This window comes from Leopardus geoffroyi, chromosome B4 (genome assembly GCF_018350155.1).
Source record: "Leopardus geoffroyi isolate Oge1 chromosome B4, O.geoffroyi_Oge1_pat1.0, whole genome shotgun sequence".
Taxonomy (NCBI): Eukaryota; Metazoa; Chordata; class Mammalia; order Carnivora; family Felidae; genus Leopardus; species Leopardus geoffroyi.
In genome coordinates, this window is record NC_059341.1 from 132796908 (window position 1) to 132816409 (window position 19502).

General features: G+C 46.1%; 1 protein-coding gene across 4 annotated transcripts in view; it reads right to left on the reverse strand.

Moving 5' to 3' along the window:
• The window catches only part of FAM227A (family with sequence similarity 227 member A), a 75291-nt gene that overhangs the window by 1979 nt on the left and 53810 nt on the right, over positions 1 to 19502 (reverse strand). For 3 of the 4 annotated variants that reach the window (XM_045463754.1, XM_045463756.1, XM_045463753.1), the window contains 2 exons: positions 18880 to 19032; positions 11716 to 11856 (listed from right to left, as the gene is read on the reverse strand). In XM_045463754.1, coding sequence (XP_045319710.1) covers positions 11716 to 11856; positions 18880 to 19032 — 294 coding nt within the window. Of the gene's footprint in view, positions 1 to 4478; positions 4617 to 11715; positions 11857 to 18879; positions 19033 to 19502 lie in introns of all 4 variants that reach the window. The other variant, XR_006708808.1, reaches the window with a different exon arrangement.

Genomic DNA, 19502 nt, shown 5'->3' on the forward strand with positions numbered 1-19502 from the left:
ATTGATAAAACTTTCTTCATATTGAATTTACTTCAGACTTCTCTTAAGGGTGCCTAGGTGGCTTGGTCGGTTAAGTGCCTGATTCCTGGTTTTGTCTCAGGTCATGATCTCACGGTTTCATGGGTTCAAGCCCCACATCGGACTCTGAGCTGAGGGGTGGAGCCTGCTTGGGATTCTCTGTCTCTGTCTCTCTCTGCGCCTCGACCACTCGCGCTCTGTGTCTCTCAAAATAAATAAACTTAAAAAAAAGTTAAACAAAAAGAAGACTTCTCTTAAAAATAGTTAGGCCAGGGGTGCCTGGGTGGCTCAGTCAGTGAAGCATCTAACTTCGGCTCAGGTCGTGATCTCATGGTTCGAGAGTTTGAGCCTCACGTCGGGCTCTGCACTGACAGTGTGGAGCCTGCCTGGGATTCTCTGTCTCTGTCTCTCTGTGTCCCTCCCCCACTTTCTCCCTCTTTCAAAATAAATAAATAAACTTAAAAATATAGGGTGTAGCTCAGGCCGTAAAGTTTGACTGCCGGTTTCAAATCATTGTACTGTCTACCAAATGCAAGAGCCTGGGCAGCAGTCTCTAAACCTCTCTGAGCCTCAGTTGCCTCCATTATAAAGCGAGGCTAATGACACCCCATAGTTTACAGGAATGCTGTGGGAACTAAAGAATACACGGACCATGCTTAGAACGGAGCAAGGACCTGACAAGCACAATGCTATTGTGTGCCACTGCTCAAGGTGATAAAACAAATGAATAAGTAAAAGTTATAATTAAGAAAAAAATTAATTAGTAATCGAGTTGTAATTTCTTTTTTTTTTTTTTTTTTCAACGTTTATTTATTTTTGGGACAGAGAGAGACAGAGCATGAACGGGGGAGGGGCAGAGAGAGAGGGAGACACAGAATCGGAAGCAGGCTCCAGGCTCTGAGCCATCAGCCCAGAGCCCGACGCGGGGCTCGAACTCACGGACCGCGAGATCGTGACCTGGCTGAAGTCGGACGCTTAACCGACTGCGCCACCCAGGCGCCCCTCGAGTTGTAATTTCTTAACATATTATGTGTTACTTGAAGTTACCAAAGTTTGTAGATATACTGAAGATTTAAATTTTATGCCAGGCCTGTATTTCGGGTGCCGGAATTTAGAGTGGTGATGTGTTTACAGGGTTCTGCAAAGAGCAGTATGACCTCTGGCGGTCCTGTCCCGCAGCACATGGGAGAATCAGGGCTCTGAGCTCAGGAAAAGGCCTAGAGCAGGCCGGCATCTGATCACCCGCCAGTCCATTTGCACTTGAAACCAGCCTCTTCCCCCTCCCTAGAGCAGTAATCCTGTAAAACAGCTAGATGCTTTCTCTAAAACGGGTGTGCCCCAAACCTCCCAGTCCAGAAAGGAGCGATGTGCACTTGACCTTTGAACAACACAGGTTGGAGGTATGTGAGTCCACTTCTATGCAGACTTTTTTCAATAAATACACTTACAGTACTGAAGAGGTATTTTCTCTTCCTGATGATTTTTTTTTTTTTTTTTAAGCTTACTTACTTATTTTGAGAGAGAGCAAACAGGGTAGGGGCAGAGAGAGAGAGAGGGGGGGAGAGAGAGAATCCCAAGCAGGTTCCACGCCATCAGTGCAGAGCCTGATGTGAGGCTCAAACCCTTGAACCATGAGATCATGACCTGAGCTGAAATCAAGAGTCAGTCATTTAACCTCCTGAGGCACCCAGGCGCCCCTCTGATTATTTTCTCAAAGCCTTTTCTTTCCTCTGGCTTATTTCATTTTAAGAATACAGTATATAATACATAGAATATATAAAATATGTATTAATTGACTGTTTATGTTATTGGGAAGGATTCCAGCCAACAGTAGGCTATTAGTAGTTACATTTGGGGGGAGTCAAGTTACGTGTAGATTTCTGACTGTGCCCCTAAACCCCGTGTTGTTCGAGGGTCAAGTGTAGTTCCTTGCACTACTTTGGGCTCAGTGAATTTTCATGTTAAAAAAGGTCTAAGAGCTCTGAGGAGAAGCATTTGACCATGATGTCCTCTGTGTGTGTCAGGGAAAGCTTCCTGGAGGAGGAGACATCGTCTGCATGGACTCTGCAGAAGTAGCAAGGGCTGGCTGGACAGAGAGGTCAGGGGCGGGAGGGAGAATGGCATTTCCTACAGGGGAAGAAGCTTGTGCCCAGCAAGGCCCAAAGGCAGGAAGAGCTCAGCCTCCTGCCATAGCTGCGGGGACACGGTGTGGCTTGAGAGGTGGCTGGGAGTGGGGGTGGGGCTGCCTCGAGAAGGCCTTGTGTCTAAGACTGAATTTTAACCCTAGATCCTCAGGAGATTGAGGAGAAACTGCAGATTTTAAGCAAAGGAACAGCACAATGAGCTACGGATGTTTGAAAGGGACCCACGAGGGGCCTGGGTCTCGACTCTGGTGAGCCTCAGCGGCCTCCTTTGAAAAACAGGAAAAATAAAATTCACCCCACAGAACCGTTCCTAGACTTGAACGGGACCATGGACTATGCCTAGCAAGGGGTGAAGATGGCTTCCCTCAGTTTCCCTTCCGGTATTTGTAACAGGAAGAGGGGGAATGCTCTTCTTCAGGCTCTGGAAAGCCTGCCGTCCCCCCACCCCCCTCCCCGTCCTTAGTGACTCTGAAAGAAGGGTCTAGGGAGACATCTTCAGGCCCAGGCTACCCCGTCTGAATGCGAAACTTTAGGAGCTTAGAGACTTTTCCCCGCAGGTGAGAATTTGTGTCTTTTCTGGAGCTTCACCGTTTCAGTGCCCTGTGGTGTGTGAGAAGGATTATGCCTGCCCTAAGAGGTGAGAAACCCGGCCTTCCAGAGCCCAGAAAACCAGGGAGTCCTTCCGGGCTGGGCTAGGCCAGGGATCTCAGGCAGCCAAGCTCAAAGCGTCCCGGATGCGGGAACGTAAGGAGCTTTATGAAACAATAATACGATGCCTGTTGATTATTGACAGGTTCTATGCCGGGCTCTTTGGTTGCTCCACGTAGCAACCATCCACATTTCTTACGGCCAAGGAAACAGACCCAGAGAACGTAGGTACTTGAGGATGCAGGGCAAAGATTCAAAACCCCGGATCTTTTTAGAGCCAAAGCGCCTTCTACTGCTTCATCGGCCACCAGGACTTTTAAAACCCAAGTATGATCCAAGTATGATCATGTGGTTCTCTTGTTAATATCTTTCAGCAGGTCCCTGAGACTTAGAAAATTGGGGCGCCTGGATGGCTCGGTCGGTTGAGCATCCAACTTCGGCTCAGGTCGTGATCTCGCGGTCTGTGAGTTCGAGCCCCGCGTCAGGCTCTGGGCTGACAGCTCGGAGCCTGGAGCCTGCTTGGGATTCTGTGTCTCCCTCTCTCTCTGCCCCTCTCCCTGCTCACGCTCTGTCTCGCTCTCTGTCAAAAATAAATGAACATTAAACAAAAAAGAAAAAAGGAAAGAAAGTGCTTCACAGATGATATCCCTTCCTGATTTGTCAAAGGATCTTCTCTGGGTTCACCTTCCTGGGAACCTTGCCACACACTTTCTTTTTTTTTCTTTTTTTAAAATTTTTTTTTTTCAACGTTTATTTATTTTGGGGACAGAGAGAGACAGAGCATGAACGGGGGAGGGTCAGAGAGAGGGAGACACAGAATCCGAAACAGGCTCCAGGCTCCAAGCCATCAGCACAGAGCCCGACGTGGGGCTCGAACTCACGAACCGCAAGATCATGACCTGAGCCGAAGTCGGACGCTCAACCGACCGAGCCACCCAGGCGCCCCATGTCACACACTTTCTTGATCCCCTGCCATGCTAATTCCTGCCTCTGAACTTTTGCCTCCGCTGCTCTGTCCACCAAGAATGCCTGTCTCTTGCCTCACCCGCTCCTTCGGCCTGGCAGACACCTTCTTATCTTTCCCAGATGTGGGTCAAGGGACACCCCGCTTCTGTAAAGTGTTTCTGCATGGCTCCTGGGTCCCCTCTGTGTAAGCACCTCTGGAGCTTAGGGCATTAATTTGTTGATACACCTGCCTTCTCTCCACCAGGTTGTGAGCCCCTTGAAAATAGGGACTGTGTGTCAGCTACTGTGATTTATTCAGTGTCTACTGCAGGGAACTTTGGAAGCCTCTTTGAACCTGGGCTTGCTGCCGTGTAAAATGCAATGGGTAACCTCTACTCATATGGCTGCTGCGAAGGTTAAAATGAGGTGATGTTTGTAGCGTGTTGAGCTTAATGTGTTTAGTTAATAAACGGTGGCCCTTATCATAGTATAATAAAACACTGTTAGTTGTAGTATTTCAAATAAGATAATGGGCGAAAGAGTAAATGCATGAGTAAATGTGGTTAGCCAAGCAAAAAAAAAAATAACAAAATAAAAACGAAACCAAAAACCACTTCTGCTTTTCACTCAGCCTCGGAAAAACTGTAAAACTATCGTGGAGTATTTCCCGGTTTCTGTTTCTCAGTCTTTGCCTACAGTTTCCTTTTGTTCCTCTTGTTTTACCCTACCGGGCGGAAATATCCGGGGCTCCTGCGGGAGCTTCCTAGTCCCAGGGAAGAGAATTAATCAGGGATTGAGAGTGACGAGGGAGAGAGGCTCAACGTCTGTCTTGCTTCTCGTTTCCTCCCCTCCTTTTCCTTCCTGTGGGGGAAACCAAAAAGACTTTACAAAACTCAGATCCCGAACTCCGTGTGGTTTCTTCAAAGGTTGCGCTGGAATCTTGATGGATGGTGAAAGAAAAAGCTGGCAAATGAACCAATGACAACGGCAAACAGCAAATGACTGGCGCAGGGTCCCCTCATCCATCTTCTGAGCGCTGACTGAGGGCCTGCTGGGTGCCAGGCACTGAACTTGGCCCCTAAGGAAACAAGCTCGCTTGAGAGAGCTCCCCGAATCGTCACTCTGGGGAGATGGACAAGCGGACAGGCAAGTCTGTGACTAAGTAGGCTATGTTCTGTGGGGCACGATCAGGAGAGTGCAGGGCACACAATGGGCACCCCGAGTAGGCAAGTCAGGGAAGTCTTCCTGGAGGTAATACCTGAGCTGGGTTTTTTTTTTTTTTTTTTTTTTTTTTTTTTTTTTTTTTTTTTTTTTCAACGTTTATTTATTTTTGGGACAGAGAGAGACAGAGCATGAACGGGGGAGGGGCAGAGAGAGAGGGAGACACAGAATCGGAAACAGGCTCCAGGCTCTGAGCCGTCAGCCCAGAGCCTGACGCGGGGCTCGAACTCACGGGCCGCGAGATCGTGACCTGGCTGAAGTCGGACGCTTAACCGACTGCGCCACCCAGGCGCCCCATGAGCTGGGTTTTAAAGGTCAGCTAGGAGTTACTAGATTAAGAAGTAATTAGAAGATGGGAAAGTCGGGGGGAGCAACAATATTCGTAAATTAAAATGAGTTGGCTTTTTATATTTCCGAGAATCTAAGGTGGGTATCAGAGAGATCATTTCTGATAGATCAGTGAGTCACTATCGATCCTGGGAGATTCCACGGTTCAAGCCGGTGGGTCTCACGTCAAACTGCTATTATCAAAAAATTGTGGGGGTGCCTGGGTGGCTCAGTTGGTTGAGTGTCCGACTCCTGATTTCTACACAGGTCACGATCCCAGGGTGGTGGGATTGAGCCCCGTGTCGGGCTCCATTCTCAGCATGGAGCCTGCTTGAGATTCTCTCTCTCTCTCTCTCTCTCTCTCTCTCTCTCTCTCTCTCGCTCTGCCCTTTCCCCTTGCTCACACGCTTTCTCTCTCTAAAATACTTTTTTTTTTTTTTTGAAAGAGAGAGAGAGCTCAAGTGAGCGAGGGGCAGAGAGAAAGAGAGAATCCCAGGAGGGGGAGAGAGAGAGAGAGACAGAAGCAGGGCTCGAGCTCATCTGAAGCGGGGCATGAGTTCACCAGATGTGGGACTCAAAACTCATGAACCACAAGATCATGACCTGAATGGAAGTCAGATGCTTAATGACGGAGCCACCCAGGTGCCGCTCTAAAATAAATTTTTTTAAAAAGGAAAAAAAAATTGTGGTCTTCTCCTCTTTAAGAGGAAAATTAAAATTGTAACCTTTAAGACTGGAAGGCTTCCAGGGTGCCTTGGTGGCTCTTGATCTTGGCTCAGGTTATGATCTCGTGGTTCAGGAGATCAAGCCCTGAGTCTGGCTCTGCGGGGATAGCACAGAGCCCGCTTGGGATTCTCTGTCTCCCTCTCTCTGCCCCTCCCCCACTCGTGTTTTTTCTCGCTCTCTCTCAAAATAAATAAATCAAGTTAAAAAAAAAAAAAGATTGGAAAGTTTCCTTGGCTAAATTTCTCAACCCATTAAGCTTTGGTTTCTTCTCAAAAATGGAGAGTATAACACGATCTATCTGTGACAGAGATGGTTAGTTACCAACCAACCCATCATCCACTCTCCCTTTTTCTTTAGCAACGGAGTCAGTTTTTGTCTAAGATGGTAATATGTCCAGATTTTTTTTTAAACTACATTTCCCAGTCTCCTTTGAAACTAACATCACCGTAATATCTGGCTCTTGAAATAAAGTGGCAATATTATATGTCATTTCCAGAGAGATAATTGAAAATGGAGAGGGTAACAGATTGACTACAACCAAGCATGAAGGATCTTTCTGGGATAATGAAAAAGTTCTAACACTGGATTGTAGCAGCTGTTGTTGCAAAACTCTGTAAATCTACTAAAATTAATTGAATCGTCTGCTTAAAATGGGCACATTTTATGGTAAATTAGACCTCCATAATATTATAGAGTAATAGTAACAATTATTATAAAACAGCACTTAAAATATTTTTAAAAATAGAGGCATATCTCTGAGATATTGCAGGTTTGGTTCCAGACTACTGCAATAAAGTGAATATTGCAATAATGCTAGTAAATTATTGTTTCGGTTTCCCGGTGCATATAAAAGATACACTTACCTTATACTGCAATCTATTAAGTGTGCAATAGCATTATATCTAAGAAAATGTACCTAGCCTGACTGAAAAATACTTTATTACTAAAAAAATGCTAACCATCCTCTGAGCTTTCAGTAGGTGGTAATCTTTTTGCTGGTGGAGGGTCTTGCCGCCGTGTTGATGGCTGCTGACTGATCAGGGTGGTGGTTACTGAAGGCTGCTGGGTGGCTGTGGCAATTTCTTTTCTTTTTTTAAAAAAAATGTTTAATGTTTATTTTTTGAGAGAGATAGAGAGAGACAGAGCATGAGTTGGTGAGGGGCAGAGAGAGAGAGAGAGAGAGAGAGGGAGACGTAGACCGAAGCAGGCTCCAGGCTCTGAGCTGTCAGCACAGAGTCTGACACGGGGCTCGAACTCACAAACCTTGAGATCATGACCCGAGCCGAAGTCAGATGTTTAACCGACGGAGCCACCCAGGCGTCCCTGTGGCAATGACTTAAAATAAGACAATGGTGAAGTTTGCAACGTGGATCAATTCTTCCTTTCACGAATGATTTCTCTGCAGCAGGCAGTGCTGTTTCATAGCATTTTGCCCATAGGACTTCTTTGAAAACCGGAGCCCTTTATCAACTAAGTTCGCGGAATGCTCTAAATCCTTTGGTGTCATTTCAACAATCTTCATAGTGTCTTCACCAGGAGCGGATGCTCATCCCTACAAGCAATTGCTCGTCCATTAAAGTCTTATCGTGAGATTGCGTTAACTCAAATATAATTAAAAAGTTTGAAATACGGCAGGAATTACCAAAATGTGCCGTAGAGATAGGAAGTGAGCAAATGCTGTTGGGAAAAATGGCGCTAATAGGCTTGTTCCATGTACGGGGGCCACAAACCTTCAATTTGTGTAAAAAAAAAAAAAAAAAAAAATACAGCATCTGCAAAGTGCCACAAAGCACAGAGCAACAAAACAAGGTTTGCCTGTATTTGTTTCTTTGTATCTTTAGGACCTGGCACACTAGGCCTTCAGTCAGTGTTTACTTGGCTTGTCAGTGCCTCAGTTTTCCATTCAGTAAAATGGAAGTGATTGATGGGGGATTGGGGGGAGCCGAGGGCAAAGTACAGACTAACAGCAACCCCCCACCCCTGCCAGGTGGGAATGTGTGATATTCCTCGGACACTTCTGGTTGCCTAAGAACAGGGGAAAAGGAAAGAAGCAAGATGGCTGACTGATAGAGGTCACAGTCATGCAGGACAGGAGTCTCCTTCAGTCTACCGATAACAGCCAACTGCAAGAAAAAGGCAATCTTATCCAAACCTCATCTCCAGAAACCTATAGACTCCGTTTCCTGGAGCCCTAATATCACCCTCATCGAGATGTAAGGGGGTTTGGGGCACGCCTGGGTGGCTCCGTCGGTGAAGTTCTGACTTCGGCTCAGGTCATGATCTCGTGGTTTGTGGGTTCGAGCCCCACTTCGGGCTCTGTGCTGACAGCTCAGAGCCTGCAGCCTGCTGCAGATTCTGTCTCTTCTTCTCTCTCTGTTCCTCCACCGCTCATGTTCTGTCTCTCTCTCAAAAATAATTAAAAGATTAAAAAAAATAGATGTAAGGGGGTTTAAGTACTTGCCATGGTGATGTGAGAAACAAAGGCAAAAAGAATTAAACTCCCTACTGCCTACAGCCCACTGACACGTCCTTGAAACGGGCAGAGTGACCTCCCTCTAGGAGCTCAGCTGCCTCGATGATGACACTTTGCTAGAGAAGAAAGGGAATCTTGGCTTAACATTATCCCGACCTCCAGGATCCCGTAAGTCTACCTTAACATATAAAAATTCCTTTCGAGGGGCGCCTGGGTGGCGCAGTCGGTTAAGCGTCCGACTTCAGCCAGGTCACGATCTCGCGGTCCGTGAGTTCGAGCCCCACGTCGGGCTCTGGGCTGATGGCTCAGAGCCTGGAGCCTGTTTCCGATTCTGTGTCTCCCTCTCTCTCTGCCCCTCCCCCGTTCATGCTCTGTCTCTCTCTGTCCCAAAAATAAAATAAAAACGTTGAAAAAAAAAAATTAAAAAAAAAAATTCCTTTCGAAACTTCCTTTATCTCAACTCCCCCAAGATATATGCTGGCAATCCTACTCCAAGCGTATGACCCCCTGATATACATCTGAAGGGTCTCATGACCGAGGTTTTACTAAACCGTAACGAATGGCGTTTGCCTAACACAGCTAGCCCCTCAAGGTGCTGGAAACCTTGCTTCCAAAATATCTTAGAGACTTACTCTATCCATAACGCCCTCCCAACCTGAAGGTATACAGTTAGTTACTCGGGTACGACCCCAATGCAGCTCTTTCTGCCCAAGGGTCCTGTCCCCATGCTTTAACAAAATCACCTTTTTGCACCAAAGACGTCTTTAAGAATTCTTTCTTGGCCATCAGCTCCGAACCCCACCATCATCCCCAAACCCCATCAGTGATGATATCTAAGAGGGTTTGATGAGATATAAAGTAGGCATGTTGTCTTTGTCTGATGGCATCTCACCCATTCGACTTATGTCACTGACTGTGCCCTGCTCTCTCAGGCCACAGGGACACTCAGGCCTGGCTAATCAAATAGCACTGTTTCTTGAACACAGTGTTCAAGAATACTTAAATACTGTGTTATACACAGATCGGTAGGGCCATTACCCAAGCAGAGCCATCAGACTTTTATGAAGCTTGGTTTATGGAGGCTGGGAAAGAAAGTCCCTCTTCCTCTGAGGTCATAGACAGTAAGAACATAGACTTGGGGCTGTCGGTGGCCCTCTTTTTCTGTAGGCGAAGGCAGCTTGGAAAACAAGCCAGCACATAGAGGGAAAGGGGGTGCGAGGGAAAAAGAGAGAGAGAGAGAACCTAAAATGTCATTGAGCCCTTAGGTCCAACACACCTGCAGCCAGCCTGTCTGTGGCCTTCCCAGTTATTGAAGCCACTGGACTTTCCCCCGCTCGAGCTAGTTTGAACTGACGTACAGTTCATAAAGTACAAATGCTTGGCACAGAGGAGGTACAAAATCATTGGTAACTCTTATTACAGGTGAGGGAGCCTAAGGCAAGCGGAGGGCCAAGCACAAGCTAGCAGAAACCCCTCCTCCCAGGTGGGATATGTATAATATTCCTTGGACACTCCCGGCTACCCGAACACAGGAAAGGACAAAGGAAAGGACAGAAAACAAACGATAGAATATCTATCAGTTGACAAATATCTTACTAAATTAGAAGAAAAAGGCAATCTTATCAATAGCCTCATCTCTAGAAACCTAGAGACTCAGTTTCCTGGAGCCCCAACATCACCCCTCCATTGGGATCTGGGGACCAAAGGCAAGAAGGAAATGGCAGGTAACACTGAATTTCTTTATAACCTGCAGCCCATTGACAAATACTGGAGGCAAATACAGAGTATAATAGCATTCCTCCAGGAACCCCCTACTGTCTTAATGTTAATGTTTGGCCAGAGGGGAAAACAACCTTAGCTTGATGATAGCTAGGCTTCCAGGAATCTGTGAGTCTTTAGCATATGAAAGTCTCTTTGGAAACTACCTCTGGACTCTCTCTCCCCCCACTCCATAAAATAGTCATCCCCACACTTGCGCAGCTATTCTCCCCCAGGTCCTGTCCCTGTGCTTTACTAAAACCACATTTTTGCACCAAAGATGTCTTCAAGAGTTCTTTCTTGGCTGTCAGCTCTAAACCCCACAAACATACCCCCCCCCCTTCACTCCCAAACCTCACCGCTACTACTATGAATTATAATGAAAATGAGAGTTGGGTGAGTAACACATAAAAGTGAGTAAACCTTCATGTGCTCTTTTCCATGTATTAGTGACGTGGGGAACAAAGGCAGGAAGAAACGTAGATAAAATTAAATTTCCTTATAACCCGCAGCCCATTGACAGGTCCTTGAGACAGGCAGATTGTGACGTTCCTCCAGGAACTTCCAACAGTCTTAATGTCCATGCTTTGCTATCAGGAAAAACAACTTTAGCTTGACAATAGCTAAGCGTCTTGGATGTGAGTCTTCCTTAGCATATGAAACACCTTTTGGAAAAGTCCCCTAGTCTTTACCTCACTTCCAAGTATATGATCAGTCACCCCTTAGGACCCCAGTGCGGCTCTTTCTGCCTGCTGGTCCTGTCCCCCTGCTTTAGTAAAACCACCTTTTTGCACCAAAGATGTCTCAAAAATTCTTTCTTGGCCGTCGGCTCTGAACCCCAACATTTCCACATCATTAAGAATTCTGACAGTGGTCACATTTCCACTTTTCCACGGTCTTTGTTAGAACAAACCTCGAGGGGTGCCTGGGTGGCTTAGTCGGTCACACGGTCCTACTTCGGCTCAGGTCATGATCTCATGGTTCTCGGGTCAGAGCCCCAGATCGGGCTCTCTGCTGTCAGCGCAGAGCCTGGTTCTGATCCCCTGCCTCCCTCTCTCTGCCCCTCCCCCACTTGCACGCATGAGCTCTCTGTGTCTCAAAAATAAATAAACATTAACAAAACAAAAAAAGAAAGAAAAAGAAAGAAAGAAAGAAATAAAGAAGGAAAGAAAGAAAGAAAGAAAGAAAGAAAGAAAGAAAGAAAGAAAGAAAGAAAGAAAGAGGCAGCTGGGTGGCTCAGTCTGTTAAGCATCTGACTTTGGCTCAGGTCATGATCTTACCGTTCATGAGTCCAAGCCCTGCATCAGGCTCTGTGCTGATGGCTCGGAACCAGGAGCCTGCTTCGGATTCTGTGTCTCCCTCTCTCTCTGCCTCTCTCTCTTTCTCTCTCTCTCTCAAAAATAAATAAACATCAAAAAAAAAAAAAGAAAAAAAAGAAAGAAAAACAGAACAAACCTTGAAATAAACGCCATCTCCCTCTCATGGCTTCCTCTAAATTTCTTGTCGGGGGACTCTTCAATGAAGGTTGAAGGTTGGATGAACATGCGATTTGCCTTCTTTTGATCCAATGCTCTTTGATCGATATTCTTCACCTCCCTGTGGGGGAAATCACAACGGCACATATGAAAAAAAACCTCAAGAGTCCACATGATCTTTTCACTCCTATTTTCATACGTAAAGAGAGACAAATATTTACAAATGTACTCATTTAAGAGCAGCTGACTAAAGTGGAGAGCTGACTCCATACCAACAACTCGGTCATGAGCCCCTGCTGTGTGCTGTAGGGGTCATATCAGCCCTTGGAGACCTAGAGAAGATGTGGTTCCTAAACTCAAGGAACACACACTCAAATTAGGAGGACAGGTGAAGAAATCAACGATCTGAAAGAAAGCTGAGCTTTGAGGGCAAGCTGAATTCAGGTTGGGGCGCTCCCACTTGCTGTGTGACTTTGGGCAGATTACTTAAGCTCTCCAGGCCGGGGGACCCATCTCAACACGGTGATAATAGGAAGTGGGGTTGTGGTGAGGATTGATTGAGTTACTATACAGGTCAAGTGCTTAGCGTAGTGTCTGGTATGTAAAAAATAAAGGAAGTGCCCAGTAAATACCGGCTACTCCCCTGGTGTTCTTACAGAAGAAGGTTTTCGGCGGAGTGTGTCAGATAAGCGTGTGGCACACTTTTGGAATGATGAATTGGATGATAAACCAGCTGACTTTTGAAACGTGAGCGGACATTTACTTGATGAAGAAGCATGTATGGGCACTCAAGGTAGACAAAGGAGCGATAGAAATGTATCCGTGCGAATTAAGATGCTGTCAGGTACTTCTCTGCTGACGCAGGATAGATGCAGAAGGACTGGTAAAAAACCAGCATTGAACTTGGCCTAAACTGAGGTAGGGAGGCTGAAGGGCCTCCATTTTAGAAAGGCTCCGTCTCTGCTGTTTTTCTGCTAGGTCTCATTTCTGCATGAGCCAAAGAAGCTGTGTTCCCACTTTTAGGGGGAAGTAAGAAAGTTAATTCTTGTCTGAGTTTTGTCCTTGGCCCCCAGACACCCGATAATGTCTAAGAGGAGCCGGATCCCAAACACGTTCCAGGCTGACACTGGCATCAATATCCCTACTGTCGGGAATTTACAGAACCTGTTGTTCTGACACCTCTGATCGGACGCCACCCTGGACTCCTGAAGAAACACGTACCTTAGACCCCTTTCCAATATAAGCCCCTAACCCCAAGCAGGGATGAGACTCATTCTCCTTTCCTTTCCAAGTCTCCCAGACAATCCGTCCGCTATTCTCTACCTGTCATTGACACTATTCAATAAAGTCTTTTCACTTTCTCTGGCTTGCATTTGATTTCTATCCTGCGCGAAGTCAAGGACCCCTTCGGCTGGTCCTGGGGGACCTTCCCGGGGTCCTCGGACTCAGCCTGCCTGTATCAAAACCAATGGTTATCCCAACAATGGGCATCTTTTCCCATGTCAAAGGAAGAAATTCTGCTGCAACAACATTCTTACGTTGGGGATCTTCCGCCACAACTTTTCTTAACCCTGGGGAGCCTGCTTCTGTGTACGATGAAGAGGCAAGGGACAGCAAATTGCACGTGTCCTTGTTACGATCACGTTTTCTGACAGAAAGGCGTTGACGTAATTCCTCGGTAATATTTTCCATACCGTTATTTCTTGAGCTGTTGAAGCCTACGCGTGCCTTAGGCCCGTATTTTCCACTGGAAAAGCATCTTTAGTTTGTGGGACAGAATCATATGTTGAAATCTTTCACGGGGTTCTGCAAAGAGCATTCCGAATGGTGGGTGCTCTGCCCCCGGACAAGCGTGGGGATGGGGGCTCTGGACTCACATGTAAACGAAGTTCTCCGGCAGCCAGTGGCCCGGCTCCCTGGTGCACACACTCCATTGGCACGGGCAGACTAGGCTCTTCCTCCACCTACAGCAGGGACTCCTGGATTGCTTTTTCTAAGGGGGGCTGCTCCGGGTCTCCCCCCACTACGGACTTTCAACTCCGAGTCCTGTTCTGCGTGGTGTGGGCTTGCGGGTATGATCTCTGACAGCCTTCATTTACTGAGCCCTTCCTCTGAGCCAGGCGCAGAGCTAGATATCTACAACGGAACGCAGTTCACCTACAACTGTCCTGTGAGAACAATCAGTGTCCCTGTTTTACAGATGGTATCCAAGCCTCACACAGGCTACGTGATGGACCTAATTCATGCAGAGAGAGAGACAGAGCTTTGGTCTGTCCGACTTCAAAAACAGTTCTCCTAACTGACATGCTCTGTAAGTGGTAACTGAGGTCCCAGAGGAGTCCTAGCCCACCTGCAGGTAATACTCCAAAGGGCATGGGTCACCTTTTGGTTTTTTGTTACGGCTACCATTAAAAAAAAAAAAAACTCAAAAAAACTCAAAAAATATATATAAAAGAAAATTGCATAATTAACACCATTTATCCATTAGACTAACTTCAGTAGTTACCAACAGGTTAATCTTGATTCATTTATTACTCCCTTTGCATTCCCCATTCCCACCCCAAATGGGTTATTTTATTTATTTTTATTATTTTTTAAAAATGTTTATGTATTTTGAGAGAGAGAGAGAGAGAGAGGGAGCGCACGCACATGCACATGAGCTGGGGAGGGGCAGAGAGACAGAGAAAGTGAGAGAGAGAGAGAGAGAGAGAGAGAGAGAGAGAGAGAGAATCCCAAGCAGGTTCCGTGCTGTCAGCACAGAGCCCAACACGGGGCTCGATCTCACAACCGCGAGATCATGACCTGAGCCAACATCAAGAGTCAGATTCTTAACTGAGCCACCCAGACGGCCCCCAAATGGGTTATCTTGAAGCAAATCCCAGACACCGTGTAGTTGCATCCATCAACGCTTCATTATGGATCTCTTCAGATGGGAGTCTTTTAAAAACTAACGTAACTGCAAAGCCACTGTAGTATTTCAAGGGAAAGGAACACACCAGGAAAAGGAATTCCTTAATATGTTCCTTTAGAACATAGATACCAAAGAGTTCATAGACTCTAAATGTGCAGCTCAAGGAGTTTTTGTGTACTGAGCCCACCCACAACCAGCACCCAGGTCAAGAAACAGACCACTGCCTGCTCCCCAGAGGCCCCCACAACCATATCCTACTCAGTCAGGCCCTACTTCCCCAAGGGTAGCCCTGCCCTGATGTCTGACAGCACAGATGTGTTTTGAGGCCACCATTTTCCTCTGTAGACAAAATTTTTAGAATCACTTCATTAAATGCCTTCTCCAACAAAAAGTGGATATATTTAGCAATGAGATTGCTCACACACAATTACAAAGCTTCTCCTGTCTTAAAATAGCTACACTATAATTCACCTGATAAGGATGCCTTTATTAGACAAGGATGTCCTTATATATCGCTGAAATAAATACACTCTAGATGTCATGTTCAATAAGTGTAGTATGAGCCCTAAATTATTTTCGCCTTGCTAATGCCACAGCTAGGTGTGAGTCTTTCTGGTCAATGGAATGAAAAATGGAATGAAAAATGGAAGGTTTGCATGGGACTCACAGGAGGGATGCATTTCTTTGGACTTAGCTTCCTTTTTACTGGCTGGAACGTGGACCTGTTAGCTGGAGCTCGAGCAGCTATATTAGACTATGAAGCTGAATCATGGGCGAAGGATTATGGAGAAATAAGGCAAAAGGGACTTGGGTCCCTGACACTGCGACCTGCCATATCTACTGGACTCCTTTTAAACAGTAGAAATAAATTTGTATCCTGTTTTAGCCACTATTTTGAGTTCTTTCGTCACTCGAAGCTAAGCCTTATTCTAAGTGGCCCAATTACCTACTGTGGGCTTGGCCCTGTAAACAGGTTTAATGTGCCTTATTTTACTTGATCGGTGCCACTCTCCAAAGTAGGAAATACTATCTTCATTTAACCAACAAAGAAACTGAATACACGTGACCGGCCCGACATCGCAGAGCCAGCAAATAAAAACCCTTCCATCCCGACCCTAGCCGCTGTCATTCCAAGGATCCCACCTTCAAGGATTGTCGCAACTATTGGGAGAGACAGACATGTATGTTCTAAACAGGACATAACACCTGGTGCGTAGAAGTGGCTGAAAATCTGTTGGGACGATGAGTGAAGAAGAAACAAAGTATAGAAGAAACAAAGCATATGGAACTAAAGTAACGAAGGCAGAAGCAAGGAGAGTCCTGGAGAGCGTTTCCGGGTCCCCTCGCTTCCCCATCCTGACCCTCTCCTCCCTCACCTGCAACTCCCATCTCTCCCCCTTCACACCGGCTTGTATCTTCCACTTTACATTTAAACAGCGCTGTTACTCACCATCCAACCTTGCCCTTTTTGGTACAGAATTTTGTTCCTTCTGCTTCTTAGTGGTCTCCTTCACCCCTGGGGGTCCACACCTTGCCCCTAACGTCCCAGACTCTGGTGTCGAACTTCAGCCCTGCTAAGACCACCCTCTACCTAATCACCAAACTCGTCTCAGCCCCAGGCTTCTCCATCTGGCACACCCACTGCTGATCACTGCTTCCCTTAACCCTTTCTTCCCTTGGCCTCATGGTTGGTGCATCTTGACATACAGGCTCTCCTTCCCTTCTGGCCACTCCTCCTCTGCCCCATATTTTGTCCTCCCCATATATGTGGTGGCCCTTTAAGGTTCTGTCCTTGACCTCGACTTCTGTAAAATGGGGATAAATAACTGTGTCTATCACACACACTATTTTACAGCCTGATTTTTTTTTAACTACCTTTTTTTTTTTTTTTTTGAGAGAGAGAGAGAGAGAGAGAGACAGAGAATCTTAAGCAGACTCCATGCTCAGTGCTGAGCCTGACACGGGGCTTGATCCCATGACCCTGGGATCATGATCTGAGCTGAAATCAAGAGTCAGACGTTCAACTGACTGAGCCACCCAGGCACCCCACATCCTGATTTTTTTTTTTTTTTTTTTTTTTTTGGTCTCAATAATATGTTGTGACCATCCTTCCTTATGAAATAAGAGCATTAAATTCACAGTGCCATTTTTCCTGGCTGCAGACATGCACATATGACAGCTTGTTAACCAATCATCTTTTGGTGAACATTTAGGCTGAACTGCATTTTTGTGGTTCTGGTGTTTACCGGGTTTTTTGTGAGTGTGCGTGGATCATGTTTTGAAACTAACGCCACTATATCACTTGGTATCTGAAGTAGTTACCTATGTGTTCATAGTTGTCTTTCTCTCCTATTATGGCAGATAACAGATAGCTGCCTAGCCAACAGCCATTCTCTCTTTCTCTCCCTTGCTCCCTGAATCCAGTGTTATTTTGGGTAATGAAGTGCCCAGCGGGTCCTGCTCCGGTCCAGTCATGGACATCTAATTTCTCTTTGCCAGATGTTTCCTAAGCTTCCTTTGTGGCCAGGATGTCCCTGTGAAAGAGTTACGGGAGCGGGCGAAGAAGACACGAGAGGGAGAGACACAAGGAGCGAAAGAAGGTGATCTCTTCTTTACAGACAAGTGCCAGCTATTAAATGGGGAGGGGATGGTGGAGGCGGAAGATGGCCCTTTTGCAAACCCAAATATAAGAACTGATTCGGGCAAAGACCATCCAGGGATGCTAAAACCACTGGGCGAAGATGGTGAATGAAGAGAACCTATTCATCCAGTCTCAAGGAATCACGTCGCTTATTACAGACTAACGACACAAAAATGGAGTCTACGGTGGAGAGGCCTGGCAGAGACCACGGGTCTGGCTGACCTGACACCGAGTGTCTCCCGGTGTTGTGCCGTGTGTATTCACAACATTGTCTATGAGGTGTTCTTGGCAAAAAGATCTTATCTGAATCCTATCAAGCACCTAGGATAGCCCCGATGTCCCATCTACAAGAAATATAGGATAGGGGCGCCTGGGTGGGTTAAGCATCTGACTTCAGCCTAGGTCACCATCTCGCCATTTCTGAGTTCGAGCCCCACGTCGGGCTCTGGGCTGACAGCTCGGAGCCTGGAGCCTGCTTGGGATTCTGTGTCTCCCTCTCTCTCTGCCCTTCCCCCACTCAGGCTCTCTCTCTCTCTCTCTCTCTCTCTCAAAAATAAAATAAACATGAAAAAAAAATTTTTTAAGAAATATAGGATATATTGGAATAAATGATACCCTGAAGGAATAATCAGAAAAATCCAGAATGTGGCTTGAGTCTTTCAAAAAAATCTATGTCATAAGAAACTAATAATGTCATAATTGATTCAGGGAATCATAACAAAGCTGGAGGAAGAGCACCAGTATAGATTAAAAGACACCAACGTGATATCACAAAAATTATAATTCCCAATCTTTGACTGGGAAGCAAAGTAGGGCCAAAAAGGATATTCTGGGCACCACTGGGGAAATGAATTTGACCTAATTACTACAGAGAGAAAGAAAATGTGGCAAAATGTGGGTAATTGGTAAACACAGTGAGGGCATACAATGTTCACTGCACTGTTCTTTTAACATTTCTGGAAGGTCTGAACATTTTCTAAAGAAATTAAAAATATTGCAAATGGCTGGAGGCACAGGAAAATATCCATAATGCGCTGCTAAGCAGGAAAAAAAGCCTAAAAACTAGGTTGACAGATTGTTTAGATTGTAAACTAGATTGTTTAGAGATACACCTCTACGGACCCAGGAGAAAAGACTAGGTCTTTTTCTAGAAAAATGTTGGCCAGGTGCTTTTCCAGGTCTGTTTGTTTCTTCTCACTGAACATAAATGATGTTGTAGTTTAAGAAAAAAATAACTTTCAAGGAAAGATCCGGTCTCTGTTTTTCTGGGGTTTACATTCTAACCACAAGAAAGCTGAATGTGCTTAAGAGAGTCCCACAGATTCCGGCTCAGGTCATAATCTCACAGTTCGTGGGATCAAGCCTTGCGTTGGGCTCTGCACTGACAGCTCGCAGCCTGCTCCTGCCTGGGATTCTCTCTCTCTCCCTTTCTGCCCCACCTCCCCACTCCCTCTCTCTCTCTCTCTCTCTCTCTCAAAATAAATAAACTTAAAAAAAAGATAGTCCCAGGGCTAGGCCTCCAATTAAAACCTGCCACGTGTGACAATAGACAGGTGCTCAAACAATGCCCCTTCCCTAAAGCCCTTAAATACCTGAGGAAGTTTTCTTGTAGTGCCTTTAGGTATTCGTGAAAATAACTCCATTCATTCCGGTGGAGCCAGTTCAGCATGCGAAGGTTTTCCTTCCGCTTCTTCATGTTGATCAGGGTCAGTTCGATGACCTCGGCGTACGTCAGGATGGACTCAGTGGCTTCAGCCGTCAAGGAAACCGCCACGTTGTCAGTTGGTATTATTGACTCTGAGCCTGATCAGCGGGATGGCCTCGTGCATGGCCCGGCCGGGAGGGTGGGGTGGTGAGATGGCAGCGTGGGGAAAATGACCTGCTTCTGGACCAGACCACTGGAATCTGAGCAGGAAATGACTCCTGCCCTTTGACCATGGCCTACTTTGGAAGGCAAGAGGCTATCCTCCCCAATAAAGCCCTTCTCTCCTCCCGCTGATGGGAAGGCTAGGAAATGCTTTCTTGGGACTGCCATCTAAAATTCCCACTCTGTCTGGTGACAGATGGTGACTACACTTATTGTGGGAGGTGCTTCATAATGTATAGAATTGTCAAGTCACTGTGTTACACACACGAAACTATTACAGTATTGTAAGTCAACTACACTTCAACGAAAAATAAACAAATAAATACCATTCTTACTCTATCGTCACAG